This window comes from Poecile atricapillus, chromosome 21, assembly GCF_030490865.1.
Source record: "Poecile atricapillus isolate bPoeAtr1 chromosome 21, bPoeAtr1.hap1, whole genome shotgun sequence".
Taxonomy (NCBI): Eukaryota; Metazoa; Chordata; class Aves; order Passeriformes; family Paridae; genus Poecile; species Poecile atricapillus.
Genome location: NC_081269.1, coordinates 8,481,848 through 8,506,394, shown reverse-complemented (window position 1 = coordinate 8,506,394; position 24,547 = coordinate 8,481,848). Strand labels below are relative to the sequence as shown.

Genomic DNA, 24,547 nt, shown 5'->3' with positions numbered 1-24,547 from the left:
GGTCACCAGCCTTCCAAAAGGCAAATGAGTAACTTGATTTCCATGCCATGAGTATCTTAGGATAGCCCAAAAGTGAGAGCAGCTGATGGCACTGCTCTCAGAGACCTGACATCGGTGTTGCCACTCTCCAGCTGCTTCTTACAGCTGAAGGGAAATCTACCCAAGAGGATTGCCATGAAAGATTCCTGAGCTTTCCCAGCCTACAGGCACCTAAGGAATTGGTCTATTGGTCTGTGTCACTTGGATTTGCTGTTTTGAAGAAGAAAAGTCATTTTCTAGTCAGACTCCCTGGACAAATACCAACAAGTTCCAAAAAACTCACTAAGAAAAAAGTTCCAAGAAGCAGCAAAACAAGGGTACAGATCTCAGGTATGAAATTGAGAAGGGTTATGCAAGAGAAACACACCCAAGAGAACAAACTGGGTACTTTCTACCCCAACCCTGCTGATGCCAACCAAGAAGCCACAGGAACTCTCTGAAGGTCACTGCTAGGCTTCTAACTCAGCAGCTCACCTGGAAGCCAGAGATGAGGAAGGCTCTTCCTGCTTGATCCAAGGGGATCTCCCTGTGCTGCTCTGTCCAGCACAAACCTCACTTGCTAGTCAGGACTGTGACAGGAGTGACTGCCTTCCTCCTCTCACTGGGACCAGGCTCCAAGACACAATAAGCAGTGAGCAGGATCTCTTCCACCCGGGCTTTCCAACTTTACAATCCTATTGTGTTCATTAGCTGGCTCATTCTTTTTGGAGTAAATGGGCTTCCTGTAGGTCACAGCTTCCAGGGCTGAGCAGCAACTTGTAAATCAGAGTCACACAGAGTATCCACTAAACACACTTCTTACCCAGCTCCAAATCTCTACTTTCCCCTTGGCCTTCACAAAGCTGACACATTAACCACTACAGCAAACCTGGTGCTTAGAGCTCTTTCTTAAAACTCATCCCATCAGCTTTAGGGACCCACACTGACAGGGCACAAGTACTTCAGAAGCCAAATTCCTACCAGCCAGGAGCTGGAGAGGTGAAAAGTTTAACTGAAGTTTCAGCCTGTTCACAGGGCTCTTGTTACCGTGTCAATGAAAGCCATGTGTCCAAAATCCCTCCAAGCACAAGGGCTTCTGCAAAGAGGGCATGGATTCTTCCAGCTCTTGGAAACTGCTGTAGGAAGGAGTGAACAGAAGCTTTGTATAGTACAGAAGGAAGAAGCCCCCCTGCTCAAGAAAGCTCTGGAAACTCTGAAGTGGGAGGAAGAGAGCACTTGCTCTGCAGCATCAGCAGGAATGGCTTTTCTCTGCAGCATCCCTGACAACATGCTCAGCCTCGTGCTATATTCCAGCCACATCCACTGAACCCATCCATCCCCTCACTCCCTCCACATCTCCTGACCTCCCACAGCACTCCAGTTGCTCATTTCTTAACACCAGGCCACTGAAACAAAGGAAACTTGTATCTGAAGGGGAGGAGGGAGAGGAAGGGAAGAGCAGTTTAGTGTGAGAAGCAGGGCACAGTGAGCGTTGCCCATGTTATTTCCTACTCCCTGCAGAACCCTTTTGTAGTCTGACTGCTCCCAAGGCACATGCCAGGCACCACAACTGCCAAAGGACTCAGAAATGCAACAGCCTGTTGTGTTGCCATGGGAATCAGGAGACAAGCAGTTAATTGATAAAATGGAGGCACACTAGATTTAAAAGAAAGAGGAAAGAAAAAAAAAAAACAAAAACAAAAAACCACAACCCCAAGAACAACAAAAAAACAACATACATAGAAAAAATCCCAACCAACCAAAGAAAAAATGACAAAACAACAACCAAAAAAACCCAAAACCACAACCAAACAAAAAGAAGAGATTCCAGAGCAGGGTCTTGTGTCAGGAAGGAGAAATAAGCACAAACACTGTATTTACAGAAGAGCTTTACAGTGCCCTTAAAGGAGGTCTTTTTCCTTTTGTATTTTAATTTTCAGAGGTTTTTACCCTCAAACATCACCACATCACGAGACAGCCTGACATGCAGCACAGAGCTGCCCACCCACTGCTGGCTGCATTCCCTTTTCAATGGTAATCAATAAACTTCTCATCCACTACCTAGCAACAAAAGGTGCCCCAGCCCAGCAGAACTGCCACTGTCACAAGACTGAAGACACTTCACCTTCATGTCACTGGCCCCTGCTGTAGATGCCACTAACCTGTGACAAGGCAGCGAGCTGTGCAGTCTGTGAGCATCTCAAAGTGCAGCCTTGTAACCCAGACTGGTCAAAAAAACCTTTTGGTACTCTCTGGGCTGCTCCTCCCAGCCCGGGCAGGGCTTCAGGACAGTCCTGAGACCAGGGGACTGTAAATGCCCATTTGAAGCCAAGATTTTGTCAGTTGGAAAATTCTACTGCTGGCCACAGGGGTGCCAGCTGAAAGGAATAATGTCTGGTTTTACTGAGACTTGGAGACATCAGAGCAGCCTGGCTCACTGCTTGGTTCAGTGCTCAGATGATGAGGTGGGGATGACAGTCAGACTCCATCCCTGCTCAGGACACCAAACATCTGTGCTGGATGATCCCATCCCATCCAACAGCCCACCACCCTCCACTGTGAGCTGAAGGACAATGGTCTTGTCCTCACAGCCACAAAACCATCTGCTCCTGGTGCAGTGGTTTTTACTCATCTATTTACACTCTAGTTGTGTAAGCTTCTCTGGGTCTGCAATGACATTTCATCTCCAGGCACTGCAAAACTTCACTGGTGGAGAACAGAGCTCATCAGAGCTTCCCCTCAGAGGAGGCCAGTCCAGAGCATCTGTTCCCTACCACCTAGAGCAGCTAGAGAGAAGGCAAGAGGGAAGGATGCACAACCTGCTGCACCTCCAGGAGCTGCCACCTGTGCAGGGAGACAGGGATTCTTCCCTTGGCAGCATCAGCAGCTGCACAGGCACCACCCATGGGAGAAGAGCTGGTGCCTGCTGCCTCCACAGCACTCAGTGATGGTGAGGCCTTGCCACATGGAATTTCTAGGTGCCCACATGGGGAGCTTCTTTTGAGCTTCTCAAAGCAACCTGGGTTACGTAAACATGACGTTGTTAGCAATCAGGTGAAAGCCATCCCATTGCCATAACGAAATTCAAACTATCAAGCACAGCAATGAGGTAGCTGTTTTCTGCAGGATTTATCACAGCCCTTTCCAACTGCAGGATGAGGCAGAAACAGAGAGGGAATAGGTGCCTGGGATAAAAAGCAATACTTTGCAGACAATAGCCAACTGCCTGGCAGCACATTGTGGGAGGAAGGAGCCCCAGAGATTTATGGCTGACTTGGAAACAAGGACTGAAAGCTCTGCAAGTTCAAAGCTGAACAGTTGGGGCCGTGATCTGGCACAGAGGCAAGCTCTGCATCTGGCACCCTGAAAATCCACTGCCCCTGCTGCTCCCAGGAATAACCCCAATGGATAATAAGATCTGATACAATTTCAGCATCCCCATGTCTAGCTCCTTCGAAGAGAGGAGGCATATCCAGAAATAAAACTGCAGTGAGGAGGAAGACAATAAGAATGAGAATTATGAATGAGAAGCTAAACCGAGTAAGGACCATTGCAAAGTTGTCTTGCACTGAATGGAAGGAGATGCCCATTGAGACAAATATTTGCCTCCAGAGAGGCAGCTGGGAAGGGCAGTGAACCTCAGACACCCCAAACAAAGGCTTTCTTATAAAGGTCTCATTCAAGATGCTGACTGGTACAAAATCTGCTCTGCCACAGGCGAGACACACATTCTTGGTGCCTGCTAGAGATGGGAGGGATGGAGGAGCTGGGGGGGGGTTACAAGCTATGCTAAATCAAATCTACTATAATTCTGAAAAGAAACAAACAGCAAAACTCTATATTTGTGTGCGAGGATTTAAAGTTCTTTTCAAGTAAACAACTGTATTCAACGAAATATGCAAAGCAGGTTGGTTTTGGCAGTACAAGGCACAAGGGAGGCAAGTGACTAGTAGAAAATGCACAAGGTTTCTTTCACTGAGGGATAATTACCTTGCAGCATATGGATGGATCTATTCATCTCAAGATTGCAGTCTTAATTTTTATGTAATTATTACTTTTCAAACCATATTCTTTCAACATTCAGTTTTCAATACTCTATTTAACATTTTTCAGCCTTAAAACAGGGCCTATACATAACACCTCTGGAGAAGCACCCTGTTTTTACTGAAAATAATGAAAACAAAAATCCCACAATTTTAACAGCTTTGCAAGTTTAACAAAGATTGGGGCACCCATATCTTCTTCCTCAGCATGTGCCACCCCTCATCTTTAGAAATAACCTACAGACACATCTGCAAAACTAAAATTTAATAAATGTGAGGTTAGTATGTTAACGTAACCCAGGGTGTATTACAAAACAACAGTCTCCATTTTCCTTAAATAAACAACAAAATCACTTCAGCTAGAGAATATTCCACACAGAAGCATTACTCACTTTATTCACCATAACTTATTCTCACAAGAAAATGCAGTTTTCCATTCAAGCAAGCCCTTAGCTCTGAGGACTCACTCAGTTTTGTCCCACTAGCCCCATAGCCAAACTGGGTTACCTTGCACAGACCAAGTAATGAAAGACTAAAGAAAGGAGCATTAGAAAGCAGCCCAGAGTAACCTGTGAGGTGGCCCCCAAGAGCAGAAATAGCAAGTGGGGAGGGGGGAGATACTTACAGGAAAAGCTGCTGGCCGGCACAGGGAGCTTCCCTCCAGCAGCTCCCACTCGCTGCAGTCACACCGTATGTTCAGTTCTCTATAAAACCAGCACAAAGCTGATTCCTTGGAGCCTTTTCTTTCCAAAGAAGCATGGAGAAGCTCGAGGAGGAGCTCAGCCTAAGCCCACAAACCCCAGCACACACACACAGCACAGTTGTCTGCCGTTTCTGTGGGAATCTGTACGGCACAAGTGTGGTTTGGGGGCTGCTGTGATGGAAGTGAAGACAGCTGCTCTCACTGAGCTGATCCAATGACAAAAAGAAAGAGAAGGAGGCAGACACAGGTCTTTAATAAGACATTTATAAACGCTTTCCCAGGCAGAACACTGGCACTAGCAGAGAGAGTGTGACAGTCTTGGGACTGTTCTGAACTGGAGAAATTTATCTTGAGAACCAAGCACTGTAACGAGCAGCCAAGTAAAGCACAGTGCTTTCCCTCCACCAGAAGAAGTAATTGAGCAGCAGGGTTTTGACATTTCATAGCCTTTTTACATATTGGAATTTTGCTCAGGCATCATTCCTACATAAAAACCCACTGGGATGCACTCTGGGACCATTCCTACAGCATCAGCTGAGGTGAGCAGCCAAGCAGTACATTGCTCAAGCAGGTGCACTGACTTATTCATTCAGAAATTACAGCATCAGCTCAGTCCCAATCAAATGTAGAATAGGAGACACCAAAAAAAGAGCTTGGCTCTGTCTGGAGGGCAATTATTACTTTCTGGTTAGACTGGAGCCAGTTTAGGGGATCCCAGCAGCTCCCTGTACTGGGAAAGAGATGCAGAAGTTGTGTGTGCATAACTCAGGGTATTTGCTGATAGGGCATAACCTGAGCAGCCATGCACAAGCAGATCGACTGCAGCTCTAACAATCCATGGCAAAGGAAAGTTAAATGACAGGAGTCAGTCTAGTTTGACTCCAGCTCTGGCACAGACTGCCTGAGGGCACAGTATTTACTCCAGCTATGGAGGAAGCATTATAACCTCTCACACATCCTCGGAGTGCTCAGTGATCTGGTCAGGTCTGATTAGCTGGAGTCCAGGGCAGTGTTTTCCCTGCTGTGACAGGTGATGAGCCACTCACACCTGTGCTCTCACTGCACTTTGAGCACTGCAGAGGCCCACACTCCCCCAGCTCAGGCTCAAAGCATCCTTTATTGGGTACATTTGTGCAACTGGGAGCTGCAAGCTCAGGCGGAAAGTGTTCTGCTGGCACCATGGAATCTCCCCACAATCAGGGCTAGACATGGAGCAATACAGCACAGCAGTAAAATCTTCCTCACTCCTCCTCCCTTGACAGATAACCACTGCTCATTTCGACCTGCTCAATCTCAGAAATATTTCTTTGGTACAACCACAAGCTTTTCCCTGACTTTCTAATTTTACTTTGCTCTGCTTGCCTCTGGCAGGAGTTAGGATAATCTTCACAGCAATTGCTCTTTACAAGAGCTGCCAGCCTGCAGCCACAAATGGTATTTCCTCATGCCCTGTCTGCAGCTACTCTTGAAGGGGAGAAACACAAAAATTTAACACCTGACATGTAAGAATGAAGGAGGATGCTTTGTTAGCTCCTTATCTGAGAGGCTGATTTTCAGTGTGACCAGCTGTGCTGAGAAAGAGTCTGAGCCACTGGGATGGTACCAGCACACAGACAAGCACTGGGCTTTTTTCCCTTGCATGTAGTTTTTCCTCTTCCTCAGCAGAAACATGACATCAGTACAATTACAGCATCTCTTTGAGAAGATGAAACACCTGAAAGAGGGAGATCAGGGGCCATCTCCAGCATCCCAGAGGAACCAAGCAGAGGTAAAGACGACCACCTCAAAACTGCCAAGCAAACCTGGGCACAATCCTGGGGCTGCACTGTACTAAACACAGCTTTGATTCATTGCTCCATCAGCCATTTATTCCTACAGCCATACATCCATGCACAGAGCACACAATGGACTGATTGTACACAGCCCCACACTGTGCAGAATGCAGTTTGTTGGGCTGGCTTTGCTTTGCTTAATCTAATAAAAAGGATATTTGAGAGCAGATTAACACTGAGTCATCTACTTCATTCCAAATACCTGGCTTAAACAGCTAAGCATCCAATTCAAAAGGCAATGAGCTGTACACAAACAGGCATCATTTGCAGAAAACTCAAGTCACCTATTTGCAGTGGGTGTCTTATTTTTATTTTTTTTTGGAAAGTAAACATGAGCATGATCCAGATCTGATCCTAAAATACATGAGCTATGACACAAACATCGACCCCCACAGCAAGTGCTCTCAAACCCAACAGATCTAAGCCACAGTGACCACCAGAAATTACATGAGTAACTTAAATGTTGCATAAAAGGAGCAGATCCCACCCCAAAGCTGCATCCCTATTCTGATGGGCATAACCACAACCACAGTGATGCTACTGCAGACTTACACCAGCCCAGCTGAGCAGGATTCAGTTCATTATATTCCAACCTCCATAAGCTGAACATCTGTGGGAAGCAGATTTTCTTTCCCTGCTGTTGTGTGAAGAGCCACAGACAGAGAGAGCAGGAGGGCGTCTGACCTCCATATGTCTTTGGTGTGTGCCTCATCCACAATGAACGAGCTGAATATTAAGGATTAACTACATCAAATCCTTCTAAGAGTATCTAATCATTAAGACAATTAAAAGCAGACTCACAGTTATCTCTATGTGTTACCTGTAAAGCTGATTAAACTAAGATTGATTCAATGTCCTTTTATATTGCTTGGAATGCATTGAATCATTTCCTGGGAGAGGAATGACACCAAAGGTACTTCTTCCCTTCAGGAGGGGAACCAGAAAGGGTGGAAGAACCACCACCTTCAAAAACCCCAGTACAAAAGGTATTTCAGAGTGCAGGATGGCAGGCAGAGCAGCTCACAAAAGGCACGTGAGGTGAGTACAAGCCCCATGCAAACAGCCAAGTGGTTGATCCACAACCAAGCCAGAAAACTTTGGCACAGGAGATGCCACGAGGATGAGGACAAATATACAGGGTCTCATGACAGCATCAACTCCCATTTGCAGTTTTTCCTGTTCAGCCCTTGAAAACAATCCTGTTTTCTTTCAGCCACCTGTTAGCTCCTTGACCAGGTCTGTGCAGATCCCACAGCTCTGGGTACCGAGGGAGTGCAAATCTGCTGACACCATAACAGAGGGATTTGATCCTCAAACACCTCTCTGGCACCTCAACCTCCTAATTCCCCAAGGAGCTGAAGACCCTGTACACACAGAGCCATTAAAATAAAGCAAGAACTAATCAAACTTCACCAACACCAGTGACACATTTCCAGCAGGATCACTAATCCGACCCCAGGGTTGCAGCATGGATTTAATTGAGGACAGCACTCAGACAGGAGCTGACAATACTGATCACTCCATGAGGCCATGATGCAAAACAGCAAAACCAAATGTTTGCTAGAAATAAAAGCAGCCCCTGGCCCCATGATGTGGGGTCTTTTCTCTCAATTCACCAGCACGTAACACCCCAAGTTAATATTAATCAAGAGGCACAAAGCCTTTGAACAGACAAGAATTAGGTCCCTATGTCTGTGCCAGTCAATCAGCTGCTCTGGACATTACAATCCTATTTTGTTGCAGACAAAACAGTGGTTTAGTGTCTTTAATATTTATTTGAGAATTAGAATTCATAGATTGTTACAAAATCAGAGAGCCTCAGCAGTTTCTTGCAGCTTTATTAAAGAAAAACCTGTGTGAAGATGCCACCAAAACATGAATAATTACCTGAGAATGACCTCCCCAAGTTCTCTCTTATTACTGAGGAATAAATTCCCCAGGAAGAACACCATCCCTCCCTCTACTTTTTACCACAGAAAATTCTAGAAGCAACAGAAATTGCTTCTTACTGCTATGCATCCGGCCAATTTAACTTAAAAAACCTCCTGAGAAACTTGAGGGGCGAACAACTGATTTCCAAGTTAATTTACCAAGATGTTGCTGTTAACACTGTGGCAGATAAATAAAAAGGAATGAAGATTTTCCACTGGGAAAGGCAAGAGAAAGGCAGTGAATGCACAAGAGAGCTAAGGTGATGGTGAGATTTAGGGTCCTCCAGCAGAATTGAGGAGGCTACAGATAAAAAGAGACTTGGCCACAGAATTGCTGAATCTCAAACTAGAAGCAGCCCTCAGAACATAATCACATTTCTAGAAAATATATTTTTTTTTTTAAAAAAAGTTAACCCCCTCATGCAAACCCAGCCCTGGGGCACAGCAGTAAATGTCCCTCAGGAGGGACCAGCCTCAGCCCATCAGTACCCAAAACCCAAATGCAACTAACTGGGATCCAATACCCAGCTCAGGCTTATCAAACCCTCATTACAGCATATTTTAGTTTAATTACCCTATGGAACCAGTCATCCCCTTCCCTTTAATGGCCCTGGGAGCGTTACAGTCTGCTTCACTTTTCTTTTTAGTGAACAAAAGCAACACACAGTGTTTGCAGAAGCAGACATTATGCCAACATTATTAGCCTAGTGCGTTTATTCTTCATCAAAAATAATGCACAAGACTTATATGAAAACAAGAAGGCATTGCCAGGCTCCCAGAAATATGCTGTATAGTTTAGCTGTCAAAGCACAGATTTTGGTAATAAAACCAGGTAACTGCTGAAAAACAGTTTGGATATTGTTAGCCATGCCTGAATATGAAATTCATGTGACAAATTTGCACTTGCCCATTCAGAAAGACAGGATCCATCTGTAAAATCTGAGGATTCTGACTGAATGCACATAAGTCTCACAGAAAACTTAACAAGTTTGGGCTTTTTTGCCTCAAGCACTGAAGTCTCAATGTTGCCCAGCTCCTTCTGCAAATACAAACATTTCTTTTGTCCCCTGTCTTTTGCTAGATTTTTTTAATTGAACAGGAGATTTAAGAACCATAAACAAACACTAGAGCCAGCTGACAGCCAAATGAAGTATGAAAGGCAAATTTCTCCTCCAACCACATTACTCTAACACTGCTCTGAGCAGACAAAACCCACTCTGAAATGTGAATGCTTCTCCTCCCAGCAGCTTTCACCTGTTCCACCAGCTGGGAGGGCTCTGTGGGCCCATTCATCACAGCTTCCATTCTCTTTCCATCTTGCAAAAGCAGGATTTTGCTTTTCCAGGAGGAGGGTGAGAAAGAAATGGAGACATATGAGCTTTGTACCAAGAAATCCAAATATTATATTGAGCCCTTTACCCGTGACCCACACCTTTAGCACAAACTTCTCTTGAATGTGGGCTCAAGAGCAGTGACTTTCTTCACTTGAAACGTGGGAAATAAGCCAACACATTGGTGGGAAATCCTCTCCTAAGGCAGCTAGAGATGAATTTTCAGTCTGGGTAAGGAACATAGTTACTGCAAAGCAGCAGAACTTATTTTTTCTGTTGTTCCAGCTTTATAGGAGAGAAGGGAGGGGTACAGCCAGCAGGGACACCACTCAAGGCTGATTTCTTCCAGGAGTCCATGTCAGCAGCCAGTTCCCCACTGACTTTCAGTGGGAATGACAATTTTGGTTTTTTTATAAAAAAGCCCACAAGCACAGCAAGCCAATGTACCTAACCCAGACCACCACCACAAAAGCTCTGAGAGCACCAGCTCAGGTAAGGAGACACAACAATTCTCCACTCAAGGAAAGCTCAAAGAGGACGTAGGATATTCCATAAGCTGAATTGACTCTGAATATGTTTTCAGGAAAAATAACTCTGATAGAGAATGTGTGACAAGCTGGCTCAGTGTGACTACAGCACATTTGGTCTCTAGAAACCCACAGCCATGAACTGTGAAATTCTGCACACACAGCATCTCCCATCTGCATCCACCCCCTTTCTGGTACATCAGATGTGACTTGTCAAGAGTACATGGAAATACTGAAGAGGAATCTCCATGCCTGGGGAAGGAAGAGAGAAATGACAGACAGATAAGAGACACTTGATTTTCTACAAAAGAATGTGGACAGAACACTGGGGAAAAGAGAAAGGAGAAATCAAAGCAACTTTGTGTGTTCCAGAGTAAGAATAAAGGGAAGTACCTCCACTTGCACTTGTGCAGACAAAATTAAAGATAAAAAGGATAAACTTATGGGAGGGGAAGAGGATCAAAGTGTGAAGCTTTTTTGAGAGATTTGCAGGAGGAAGAGCAGGTACAGCCCATGCAGGGGCACAGAGCAGCTCTGGAGCAGGACACTGAGTGAGAAGGTGTCAGAGATAACACTACCAGCCCAACCACTGCCATACACCCAGCCCACGTTGTTTAATTAACACCACTGTGCTCTGCTCTCACCTTCCAGGTAGGAATGGCTCAGTGCTCCACAATTTCCAAAAGCCTCCTGCACTGCCCTGAGAGGCAGAGGAGCAGCAGTACATCTGTCACCCAGTACCAACCCACCATCACAAGACTTCTCCCCTTCTCCATGCCCACTTTTTTCCAGGAATAAAACTTAGAACGTCTCAAGCAAAGGCCAGGCTGCATTTGGAGCCACACAGGGCACGTGGCTGCACATCCCTTGGTGACAGATGGCTGGAGCTGAACAAGGCACAAAGGAACTCCAGTGAACAGGCACTGCATTCAGCCCAGAGGTTGCCTTCACCCTGCCACTGACTGACCCTTTCATCCCACAGGACATGCACCAACTGTGCCTGCTGAGATGCCACTACAAAGCCTCTGGGGGGAAGAGAAATCTCAGATCTTTTCTCTCATTTTGATGTTTTTCATGTGATTAAAATCAACTGAAAGCCACTCCATGTCACACTGCAATTATAAATCCAGGCCCAAGCACCTTGAGAGAATCACAACAGGGAGTTGTACAGATACATCACTGGAGTTCAGGTTCATTTCTCAAACACAGTTGAGGGTATGGAGAAACAAGGGGGAAATTCAGAAATACAGGTCAGAAAAATAACTTCAAAATACACAGTCAAACCTATCAAGCTTTTTCTTTGTCAATTTATGCTTCCCTCTAGCAAAAAAAAAAATAAAAGGATACTTCAGTATCTTAGATTTGGGCACAAAATAAAGAAGTCAGGCTTTCTAATATTAAAAGCCATTCACACAAAACTGCAATCCAAACATTTGGTAATAATTGGACCAATGTGCAAGGGAAGAGCAGCACCTTTCCAATCCCTGTAGTGCTGCATCACACCAAAGGATCTGGAACTCTGCCTGTGACCTCAAGCAGCGATTGGCCCCTCAAACAAGACTTGTAGATGTGCAAAAAACAAAATTAGAGCTGTGGCTTTTACATTACTGTTTAGGGAAAGAATTTACAGTGGCAGAGGTTATACACACACACACTGTTGGTCACTGAAAGAGGAAAGAGCTCAGCTGGAAGAATCCATGAGCGAAGCACAGCCCCTGATGTGTAATAAGAGAGCAGAGCCAGTGGCTCAGCAGCAAGGAGAGTCTGTGTGTGAACATCCTGTGCAGAGCTTGTGCCTGAATCACCATCCCAATGTGCCCAAGAAAAACAGAACCTCAGAGACAGGTATTTTTTTGCTTTGATTAAATAATTAACATTTCTGCATTACTCTGTCAAGAGACAGCATTGTCTTGTGACCCTCATTCTGCAGCATCAGTATCCCAAACTAATTTGTTCGAGCATGCTAAAGCAAATTTTGGCCAATATTATCCCCTTGATTAGAAATGCTGTCTAAGAGGTAAAAGGCTTTCCTGACTCTGCTAAATGTTCTATATTTTAGAGACTGAAACACACAGTAAAGTAACCAGGAATGTAGAAAGTAGCCTGAATTATAAGGACAAAAGGTTGACAGACCTAAAGCAAGTGACCTTCTCAAATGAAAGTGTAATGTAGTGAAAGTACAAGTTTTGATAGGATATACATCATCCTGACATGTTTCACCAGAAGCAAGAAGGTCTTTTTTAACAAAGTTAAATAAAAACCACGACACACGAAACTCCCATCTTGAATATTTACTAAATTATATATAATAAAAAACAGCTAATAAGCCAGAAAAATGAATCCTAAGCAAAATACCCCCTCAACTACTTTTGAAGTGTTAATTATACTGATAATGGCAGTCTGCATAGCTTGTGTATACACTGGATATAAATCAACACCAGCAAGGCTTGTGTAGGTATGTGAAGTCATTATTCAAATCCTAGGGCTTCAAATGTTTCTGTTTGAACAAAGGCACTAATTTGACGTGAACAGCACAGGCCAAATCACCTTAAGTGCTCAGTCATTACTCCTGCATCCTCACAGGCCAATAGCAATGGCTACAGGGCAGTGTTTAAGGTCATGGGGGAGTTTCCCATCTGCCTAATTCCCAGCCCTTCCCATGCCAGTGTCTGTACAGGCACCTCTGTCAGCCCTAAACATCAGGAGATCCATCTGCCTCCCTCCCACTGCACAACTTGCCTGTTTTGTGCATTACTTGGGAGAGGGAGTCCATTTCCTCACCCTGCTGCACTTGTTTTGATCCATCAGCCCACGTACAGATGGGGAATTTCACATCCCACTGGCTCCTCTAGTGCACTGCCTCCAAGCCAGGCAGTCTGGCTCAGCTCCTGCCCCTGCATGGAGCCCTTACCTTCCTTTGAGCCAGTGGTGACAGCAGCTGTGGTGGTCCCTGATGCTCGTCCCACTGGGCTGGAGTGCTTCCCAGCCCTGCCTGGGATTTTAAGTCCACTTGGTTTCAGCATGATTCCTGTCCCCTGTATCTCAGCCTCCTACTGCCAGTGGCTTCAAGCTGTCCTGGTGTTCAGGCTTCTTGATGCTGCACCTCTTCTTCCATTGTCACACACCTGGGAGAGAAGAGCACAGAAAATCAGGTGGAGAATGAGTGGGAGAGCATGGACCAGGCTTCCAGAAAGCAGTGCCCAGCTCTGTCCTCACAGTCCTAGAAGAGTCAGAATCTTTCATTTCTTTCCCTAAAAAATGAGGGTGATATTTTCCCTCATCTCCCATCTTCATGTTACTTTTTTTTTTTTTCATCAATCTCAAAGTCTTGGCCCAGCCTGAAACTTCTCGGAGCCATTAAATAAGAATTTAAAAAGTTTAAAATTAAAATTTTAAAATCCTAAAGTTTAGGATTTGAGTCACTGAAATGGTTTTGACTGGTTTTAAACTCTAAAGGCTCAGTTCAGCACCTGCTAAGCTTCAGTTGTGCTGTCAGAACCCTGACAAAAGGCACCACCTTTCATGCAAAGCCCTGAGTTTCACCAGCCCTCAGGGCAGCCTCTCCAAACTGGCAGGGAAAGAAGGATGAAGCCAGTGTCTGAGATGGGATTTTCAGCTCCTTTCCTTACAGACAAATCTGAAAACTTATCACAGAAAAAAGGGCATTTGACCCTATGGATTTACAAGAAAATTTGAAAAAAAAAAAACAAAAACCCAAAACTTCTCAGAACTTAAGCATAACTCTACCAACTATTCATTAGTGAAGTCACAACCCTTCCTTATGTCATTCCCTTCCCAGCAGGCAAATGGAATAAAACCTCCAAATTCCTTGCAAGGATGTTGCATCAACAAGCACAATTTTATGGCAAGAAAGGAAAAATAAAGGAAATGACTAAATTGTTAAAAAAAAAAAAAAAAGCAGTCACATTCCTAATGGATAAAGAAAAATAATAAAATATTGAGTCTATCAACCAAAAGGAAGCTGAGGCTGGGAGTCAGTGGAGGAAAAAAGGTGGCAGCAGAGTAAGGCAGGGACCTAATGGGAAGGACCAGCCAGAAAGTGAGGACACTGCTTCCTGGGCAAAGGAAGGATCCAGCACCCCTGAGAATCAGTGCAGCAAAGATTTACAGATGCTGCAAGGAGGGAATTGCAATAATGAGATGGGAAATGATTAAGGCATGAGTAAGGACTTCAGCACAGGCTGGGTCAAAGAGAGCAGAGGGCTGGCACAGCTCCAGGAAAAGCTGTGAGCAGACACAGAGGAGGAAAAACCACAAGGAGAATTCCAAAATTGCATTCCCAAGGGCTCACAAATGTCTAAAACAACGAAGTGCAGTAAGAGTCAGTCATCCTACATCAGCTTAAAGAGACAATGAAAGGAGGGATCAGCAGATCCCTGGGAAGGGAGCCTGAGCAAAAAAATGAGGGACCAATGTCTTTTCCCCATGTGCTCACAAAGGTGCTCAGTACCTGGGATGGATTCAGACACCTGCAGACATTCACCTCAAACAGAAGTCAGGGCTGGCTACAAGAGGCAGGATGATCCAATCACATCACCCACAGCAGAAATAACAGACAAGAGCAGCAAACTTTTCTTAAGGAAAAGATAAAACAGCCTTCCTGCAACAGAACTGGCAAGGAACAGTTATCAGAGCTGGACAGGAGGCTGCAGCTTCCAGCTCTGTTTAGCATAAATTAGGGAGAAAAGGAACTGAATCTGCAGGTGAGAAACATTGATCAGCCAGGTTCCTTTTACCTGTCAAACCATCAGATATAGCATCTCCCACCCACCCATCTCATATCACACATTTTGCCCAGGGCTGGCTTTGATTTTAGAGACCAACTTGATTTCTAGCTCTCCTGCTGGAGGGTGATGTGCTCTACCTAGAGATCTTGATCCATCACCTTCAGCCTGAAAGTTTGCCCTCTTCACAACATGACCTTCCTCCTGAACTGACACATTATTTGGTCCTACATTTTGGTTACAAGGTTTGATGTTCTACTCAGAATTAAGCAACCCTGGGCTGCTGCTGCCTCCACACAGCTGGTTGAACTAACCAGGAATGTGGATAATAAGATAAAAAGACACAGGGAAGGAAAAAACAGTAGTAGAGAAGAATTTAAGTAGGAAAGGGTGCCAGAGGAATAAAAGGATTATACAGTTTTTCCATCTTCTGTTACAGAGTTTCTCTGGATCCTTAACTTTGCAGCCAGAACCACATAAACTTTAGGGAACAGTGAATTTAGTGCATTCCTCTATTTTGCTGCTCATCTTTGAGGGAACAGGAACTCCATTCTCTTTCCACATGTCATTATCCCTAAAGATCAGCTGTCCACTCCCATCACAGGATATTGTAATTTTCTGCTTCTTCTCAGGACAACTGGATATTTTTACACTGGGGAGGGAAACAAGAGGAAGTGTATTCCCACCACATAAATATTTCTGCCAGAAATCTTTACACAAACACATTTGCTTTCAACACACCAATGCTAAAACCAAATGAACTCCACAGGTTGCTAATCATGCTCCCCTTGGAACAGACAGATGCTTTAATCCTGAAATACAACCACCACAACCAGTTCATGGCCACACTCACTGGGGTCACATCCAACAGATCCAAAAAACTTCTCAAGTGCCAGAGGGAATGGCAGCAGATCCCCTGGCTGGCTGTGCCCATGGCATGTCAGTTTTTGGGGAGAGTGACAGGGGCAAGCTCATCATGGAAAGTGTCACTGTCACAAGCTGCAGGCTGACCACAGCACACCCCTGCACATTCATCATCACACAGGGAAATCAGGATGAACTGGAGTAAATTTTACTACAAATGTGGTTTGTCAGTACTACACAGATAAAAATAAATGTCTGGGATGCTTTTAAAGAACTCTCTGCCTGCTGCTGGGGATGGATACTCCTTCTCTGTCACAAGTTTCTCCCCCACTTCAACACAAATGAATATGAGCAGATTTTTAGGAAGTTCTGAATGCTTTCAGCACAGAGCTTTTCCAAATGATGCCATTAGGTCATCTTCACCACCCAGAGCAACGCTGCCTGAGCCATCCTAGTCCCACATTAGCTCCCAGGTGAGTGATGCTGCAGAAATATCCCTGGCCTGGGACACAGGCCAGTATCTCCACAGGGCACTGCCCTGCTCCATTAGAGATAACAACATGCTCTGAGCTCCCATACAGAACCCTCAGCTTCCCAACGGGCTCTGTGAGCAGAGCCCTCCTGAAAAACCTGTTTCCAGCTCTTCTAAAAAATCTGCTTCCAGCAGTAAAGGCTGAACACAGGCAAACATGTGGTGTGAGAAACACATCAGCCATCTCTCTTCCCTGATACTGAAATCAGCCAGAATGGGCTTTAAGCTCTATCCAGAAACTTCAGGGGAAGTGAAAATCTCTATTCTCTATGTTATTTATCATTCCTAGTCCCCGTATTACCTGCACAAGCTGTATGCTTTGCCCTCCTGCAAAACTTCATGGAAATGTGACTTTCTCCAGATACACTGTAAAGAAAACCCCATCTGCCCCTCTGGATATTCCAGTGCCACCAGCTCTGCTTATTTTGTTTTTATTTCTTTTTTAAGATATGACAAACAACAAGCATTTTCTAGATATCTGCTAGATTATTCCTGCAGTCTCTCCATACTGGGATGAATGGTTCTGTCTGTTCCCACAACCAAGAAAAGCATCCCAGGAATGCTTCAATGACCAAAATTCCAACAGAAAAGGGGACAGCTGAATGTGAGTCACACAGGCTCAAAAAGGGGAAGTGTCTTGGGGTGATTTTATGATGATACTTTATTCCCTCCTCATCTGCTTTATGCCCAGAAATGTCTGTGGTATTGTGGCTCACAACCTCACAACACTGACCATGCTGCAAAGATGGGTTAGGGACTCCGAGAACAGAATTTTGCCTTGAAAATCCAAATCCAAGGGCCAGGCTTGAAGTGCTCAGCCTTGGGTGAAAGGGGCAGGAAATGAATCCCATCAGAGACAGGATATGGTAACGCCAAACTGCAGCTTTGCTAACAGAGACAGAGATTACGCTGAGAAGAAAAGGCAATTTTATCTTTTAATTCCTTAAGATGCTCCATCTGATCCAAGGTAATTGTGTCATCACCTTCTCACTTCTCTGATGAGTTACTCCTGCTGACAAGCCACCAGAAACCCATTTCTGAGGCACGTGGCAGATTAGGAGTAAATCCTTGCACTTAGCTGAAGCATAGAGGAAATGAGAGACACTCATTTTTAATTAAGGTCAGACTCTTCTTCCAAGAAAACCTTTCCTTCTCCCATAGAGGGAATGAAGGCAGAGTACTGCAGGAATGGAAGGAGAATACTGCTTCCAGTTATTTGTAGGGAAAACCAGGGAATCCTGGTACCATCTCTCAGCCATCAAGTATTTTCTGTCTTGGAGTTGGAGAATTCAAATAGGTTTTCAGCCACAAAGCTCTGCTGTCACTACACAGTTCCCCTGACAAGCGTGAGAAGGTGTGTTTAGTCCTCTTGTTCACTCAAGTTTTGTAATAATTAGCACAGAATGCCAAAAGAAAGCCTAGAGGACTTTTATTTAAAAGCTCAGTTTTTTAAAAACTAATTCTAACCTCTATGATAGGCTGAACATCCTGTGATTTACTTCTAAAACAAGATTTTTAAAAGGAGCAATGTGCAAAACACTCCTATTGCACTCTAAAAACCACAATGCAAATCCTGAGGCAAAGTGCAGAGAGAAAAAGCCAAAGTACATTCAAGGAAGTCATCACATAACCTGTGGAGTAATTTATGGGCTGGATGAGCTTGTGCTCCTCACACTGACAAAATGCCTTCTGAGGACTGATACAGCAGATAGCAACAATTCTGTACTAATTGCAGAGCAAAACTATCCCTAATTTGTGGGAAAAGTCCTGGACATGGTCTTGGTTCTGCTGAGTTTCTGCTCCCTAGAGCTCAGCCCTGGGGGCAGGGGACAGTGTCCCTGCAGAGATTTATTAGGGGCATGACACCAAAGTTGCACATGGGAAGGGAACAGAATGTACACAGAGATTTCACAACTGGTGTCCTGCAGGTCGGTTCAGACTTGATTTATCACCACTCTATTCCATTAGAGATTTCTCTACAATTCACGAGGCTTTGATAAAATCCAAGTTCCCTATTCACAGGAAGTCTTATTTGTGAAAACCAGCATCTGGAAGAGGAACACGAGGAGAGCAAGCCCTTACAAAAAGCAGCCTCCCTACATCACAGTGCAGAGCAGTGGCACAACATCTTTAACACAAACTGGTCGTGTTTCAACCAAAAAGGAAGAGCAAAAACTGAGTTGTCACTTCTAAAAATGGCAATCAAAGTTGCTGGCATCCTAAGGCAGAGTGTATCACAGCACTCCATAAACCTGAATCATATGATCACCAAAAAGTATCATTTGACTTTGACATTTCCATCTAAGTGTGCTGGAAGTGCTCCTACACCTTCCTGGCACCTAGCCAGTGTGCTCTGGGGAGATTCAGAGATAAAAAAAAAGGAATAGTGCTTGCAGATGCTTCAAAGACATCAAGATTAAGCTTGCAGGAGGCATTGATATTGCCAGTATTGTTTACTAGAAAAATAAATAAATATCTTTACACACATAAACAAAGTTTTCCTATGGATGAGACTCAGCAAGTTCAAAAAAGCTACTCCACAGGCCCCAGTAAAAGCCCACATAAACAGACACATAAAAGATGAACAGTGAAAGGCAAAACATCCTTCCTTCAACAGGCATCTTCTGTCTCACCAGCACACTCCACACAAGCCTGCCCTTTTGTGCAATATTGTCCATCATTAAATCTCCATCAGGGATGGCTCTGGTGGATGGGTCACCAGCTAAACAAAGCCAAACTTACCAGCTGGGAAACAAAAGTCCAGAGGGAGGAAAAGAAAAATAAAATAATAAAAAAAAGGCACTTATGCAAGGTTGCAGACTGACCTGCTCCAATTTGCATAGTAAGGATTTCAGTTATAAAACAAATAGCTGAATGCTAAATATAGCCAAGGAGGGGCTTTATTCACCAGGGCCAAATTCATGCTGATGGGAGCCACAGAGGTAGCACAGTACACAATATAAAACAGCCAAATATGAGGCTACAAAGCCCATTAAACACAACTGGAGAGGGTGTTTTAAAAAAAAAAACAAACTCCCTCTTTTTCTAGGGAAGTTTGTTCCACAGCCAGGATAGTCCCTGCATCCAGGGGAGGCACTTGCAGGTCATGAATGTGAGTGTTCACAAAGGATGGGAAAGTGTTGCTTGTTTTCAACAGGCAGCTGCTTTTTGTGCCTGTCAGGCTACTGAAGAGTTTCCAGTACTAATTACAGGACACAGAAGTTGTCAAAGCATGATGCAACAGATAAATAGGGGAGGAATATGCCAAAGGAAGAAAAAGAACGGATCAGCCAGAGAAATCCTTTGTCAGTGACTCTGTCAGAAGCTGGTGCCCAAGGCTGGGAGCCTTCCCTGCCCCAGCAGAGGATGTGCTGCAAAAGAAGTTCATACTGTAAAAGAAATTGTGATGGTTTCTGTCAGTGAAACACCTTTGAACAGAAACAGGCAGATAGGCAAAGTGACAATGACAACAACAAAGCAAATGCACTACAGAAAAGAGTTCAAACTGGGCCAGACTGCCCAGAGAGGCTGTGCAAATTCCTTCACTGCTACATTACTCTTCGAAAAATTAAAAATCTTCAAACCTCTGTCTTGAATGGCAGGTGAAGACAGATCCAGTCTGGAACAGCCAGATGGATCAGATGATTTCCTGAAGTTTCTGTGAAATCTTTCCAGTGTAACCAACATCCACGTGGTCTTTACTACACTACACAAGTTATTCAGTAAAATAGAACTGATTTTGACCAAGAGCTCTGGAACAGGCAATACAATTTGATTTCCATTACCTTTTTTAAAGCAAGCATGTGTGAAAGCACAGGAAAGGGATTTATGAGGAGCAATAAGGGATTTAAAAGTTCCAAGATCCACATACCCAACATCCCCAGAGCATTTCATTCAAAAACCTCAAAGGAGGTCAGAATTACACCTTTTTGTACCTGGAAGAAACAGATAGAAAGAAACTATTTTTCTCAAGACTTCTGAAAAAGCAGTGGCAGAGATGGTACCAGTATCTCCCTGAATATCTAACCCATCAAAGCACTTTGGGAAGTCCTTCTGAAGTGTTTATTTTATAGACACACAGTATAAATATTTTCAAAAATAATCATCTGGTTTTCACAGGCACAAATGGAGTTATCAAGGGAGTCAACAGCAGAATTCAGAGCATAAACACTCAAAATAAACCAAGGTTTAGATTCCCTTTGTGCTTCAGAAAACTGGGATGAGGAGATAGAGACTCCAAGACAGGCTCAGAAACTGCAATATGGAATTTTGCCAGTCTGTGCCACATTCCTCTGCAACTACGCAGGTGACTAAACATTAGCTCAATACAAATAAATAACTGAAATGAAAATATCAATTTCAGTGCCAATTCAAGTCAGCATCATATTTAATTCAATCAGTCTGAAGTTTAAAAAAAAAAAAAAAGCAACAAAAATATGACAAAGCTTGGCTTTATTTCTTCACACATCTTTCTTTGCTTATGCTGCATCTGAACCAGCCACAGATGTTTCATAGACACAGTTTCATTTATTTAGAATGGGATAATAAAAACTGTACCAGTGTACAGGAATGATTTCCAAAAAGTCTGCTGCAGAAACATTGTGGGTTTGCTGCAGGTTCTATTTAAAAAAAGGGGTTTCAACAGGATCTTTTTTTCTGGAATAGCAGAAAGTATCAGTCACTTGCAATAAAGTAATTTTTCCACAACAAGAGCTACTGCACAATCATGTTAGAGCAAGAAATTAAATCCAGCTATGAGGGGAGTGAATTTGCTTTGTCCTGTTTAGCATCAACACACAACAGAGCACACAGGCTGCTCTCAGCAGAACAGGGAAAGGCTCCAAGAGCATGGGGGTGCTGCAGAAAGAGACTTTGTACAATGATACACTGAGAATTCTGTGTGTCTCCATCAGTGTCAGCCATGGAGACAAGAGTTTCCACGTGGGATAAGATAGGAAGGACCCACATGGAGAAGAGAGGAATAGAGCAGGACACAAGAAAGACCAAGCCCAATTCCTTACTCTAACCTGGACTTTTGGAGTGAGCATGGACAGTTTGTTTTTATTCAGTAACTTAATGTGGTTGTTTTAAAAATCTGACCAGTAAAACAAAGCCCAAGTCATGCTGGAGACTGACATCACCAGTACTATCCAAGGTGCTCTCCCTGGCTAACAAGACCTGAAATTCTACCATAAATACCATAAGAACAGTGATAAAAGAACAACAGCCAGAGACTGATTATTGGGGGCATTTAAAGTCAGAAACAGAGGAAAAATCTCAATCCATGTCAGCAACTTCCTTGGTCATTCTTGAGCCCTTGGGAGATGGAGAGGGAAAGAGTCACAAGGTATTTAACAAAAGGCATCCATGAAAAGATAGATCTCTCTATAAATATCCACAGATATCTCTATAGATAAGTGCACACCAGTGTCTAACACAGGCTAGCAACAAGTCACATACAGGTCTGGGCTTTCCCAGAGCTTTCAAAGTATCTAACCTTGCCATGCATTGTGTACTCTTTGCAAAGTGCTACCAACACCATCTACATTTTGTTTTAAATATTGTCTCTTGTCCTCACCAGAATTAAAAAAAAAAAAAAGTTAATTTCCCCAAGTTTCATGGACAAAGGCAGCATTTTGATAAACAAAACCAACAACCTCAGTCAGGAGATGGAACACATGCTTTGATCCATTTTAACCACACAGTAACACAACAGAAGAATCAGCTTGGATGCCCTCACAGAGCCACATCCCTTGTACCAGAAACCCCCCTCTGGGTTCTCCATCACTTCTTCTGCCAAACCAAAAAGCACAAGGGATAAAGAGGAAACACACCAGGAGCTGCTCCTTGCTAGAGTAGATTATGGCAGCCTGCAAGGCTAGAGGAGCACAAACCAACCCTTGGTTTATCAGTAGATAATCCCATCCATACTGAACCCGACAGCATCTCCTGAAAAAACATTGGAGCTTTCCCTTCATGGAAGGCAGCCCCGCACAAGTGCTCCTGAGGCTCCTGCACACCTCCTCCCTGCTCTGCTGCAGTGGCTGGTGCTAATGTTGTCACTTGTGCTGTCTCAGAGCTGAGCCTTTGAAGTGCTGTACTCCCAGAGATTTGTGGTAGGTAGTGACAACTTCTGTGAGAACACAGCTGTTTGATGCAGACTCCCTCCTTCCTAATCCCTGGCAGGTAATTTCTTAAAATGCCGTATCTCAGACGCAACTTTAAGATCGGGAGCTGCACTGTGTCCAAAAGCATCAGCACACCAGCAATGACAGAGCTGTGCTGATGAATGGGGCTCTCTTGGAGCATTGCTGGGGAGGGGAATGCTGTCAGCAGGCAGCTGGGCAGAGGCAAACACGCTTCGCCAGGCACCCCAAATGTATCTCTGTCCACATGCAGACCAGCTCCTGAGTTGCAAGTCACCCTCAAGGAAACACTTCCAGCCAGCAGTAATGGATGGAGTGGTAAAACTTGACATCCATTCCAGCAGGATGAGTTTCTGAGACAAGGTCTGTAGGCCTGTGAGAGTGATGCTCAACAGAGCAGCAAATAACACTCGGTGCTGACACAGTGCTTTGTCTCCCAGCGCTTCCAAAACGCCGCTGCAGCCTGCCTGGATCCTGTGGAGATAACAACTCATGCTTCTGCCTCTGGATGCTGCCCCAAACACCCTTTGCTGTCTCGTGTCAGGAGATGCAAGGGCAGAGCCCTCCTGCATCTGCCTGGCTGCTCATAACCTGAGCGCTACGCCAATGCCAGCAGCTCAGCCTGGGCCTTCTCCAGAAGCACATCTTGCAACAGACAAAAAACCCACATCAGATCCTGCAGGATGCGGTTAATGTCGATATCTGGATCGTTAAACGAGAAAAACCGAGCGAGGACACTCAGCCCAGCAAGCTTCCCAAAGACAAAAGGCAATTTTCCTCCCATTTCAAACCCCAAAACTCGCTCGGCACCGAGACATGGATGCTGACACCCACTCCCACCTCCGTCTCCATGGCATCGGGCCGCTGCCAGCGCTCTCCGTGACCCAGGAGCGGCGGGGAGCGCACCCCGCACCCTGCCCGCGGCTGTGGGTGGCTTCCCCCCGGCGGGCCCGCACCCCCCGAGCCCCTCCCGCCGCCGGTGCTGCCCAGCCCGGGGATCCAGCCGGGATGCCGGCCCGCCGAGGATGCTCGCTGCCTTTCCCAGCCCAAGGACAATGCCGAGCCTCCCATCGGTACCGAGCGGCGCATCCCCGCTCGCCCGGGCTCCTCCCGCACCTTCTCCATTCATCCCTCCTTTGTTGCGGCGTGGGCCGGCCGGGCTCTGCCGTCCCTCCCGATGTCCCCCTTACCCTGGGGCTGCCCGGCGGAGCGGGGCACGGGGCTCGGTGCCAGCGCAGGATGCGGCCGGCAGCCGCCCTGCCACTCCCTGCGCGGCCGAGCCGAGAGCCGGGAGGAGGGAGCGGGGAGCCGGGAGGAGGGATCTGGGCGGCGGCTCGGAGCGGCGGGGGCGGAGGAGGATGCGGGGCCGCCACCGCCGCTCCCTCCGTCCCTCCCGGCTCACGGCCGGGCCCACGCGAACAAAGGGGCCGGGCCGAAATCCTGCTGGTTGCCGGGCCCTGGCGCCTCCCGAAGTCGGGTGGGAGGGTGGAAAGGCAGCGCGGAGCTTCCTCCTGGCAGCCCCGAGCGCTCCTGCCCTAAAACCCGAAATAAAGGGGAGATGGATCACCTTTCGCTCGCTGGAGCCGCCGCCTCCCTCTCCGCGGCATTGGGAAGGAGGAGCTCTCCAGGCACACCTGAATTTAGGTAGTAGCGATTTTGATTGATACAAGAAGGGAAGGAAGGGCAGGAAGAGCTGGCGGTACTTCCTGTGAAAAAGAAGAGACCCCTAATTAGCCGGGATTTAACAGGGAACACAGCAAAGAGAACTTGACAACTCCAAGTGATGGTGGCCGGGCTGAGGTGGTGATCATCACTTGTCCTTTATCGCTTCCTGCTGTTCCCTGCCAGAGCCATGCCTGGGGTGACATTGCACGG

General features: G+C 45.4%; 1 protein-coding gene across 2 annotated transcripts in view; it reads right to left on the bottom strand.

The window, feature by feature from the left end:
- CLIP2 (CAP-Gly domain containing linker protein 2) overlaps window positions 1-23,965 on the bottom strand; it is a 60,037-nt gene extending 36,072 nt beyond the window's left edge. The window contains exons 1-2 of one of the 2 annotated variants that reach the window (XM_058854482.1): window positions 23,863-23,965; window positions 13,297-13,510 (exon numbers count right to left, since the gene is read on the bottom strand). In XM_058854482.1, the coding sequence (XP_058710465.1) occupies window positions 13,297-13,408 (112 nt within the window). In that variant the 5' untranslated portion in view covers window positions 13,409-13,510; window positions 23,863-23,965. Of the gene's footprint in view, window positions 1-13,296; window positions 13,511-23,788 lie in introns of both variants that reach the window. The other variant, XM_058854481.1, reaches the window with a different exon arrangement.
- Between the last annotated feature and the right edge of the window lie 582 nt (window positions 23,966-24,547).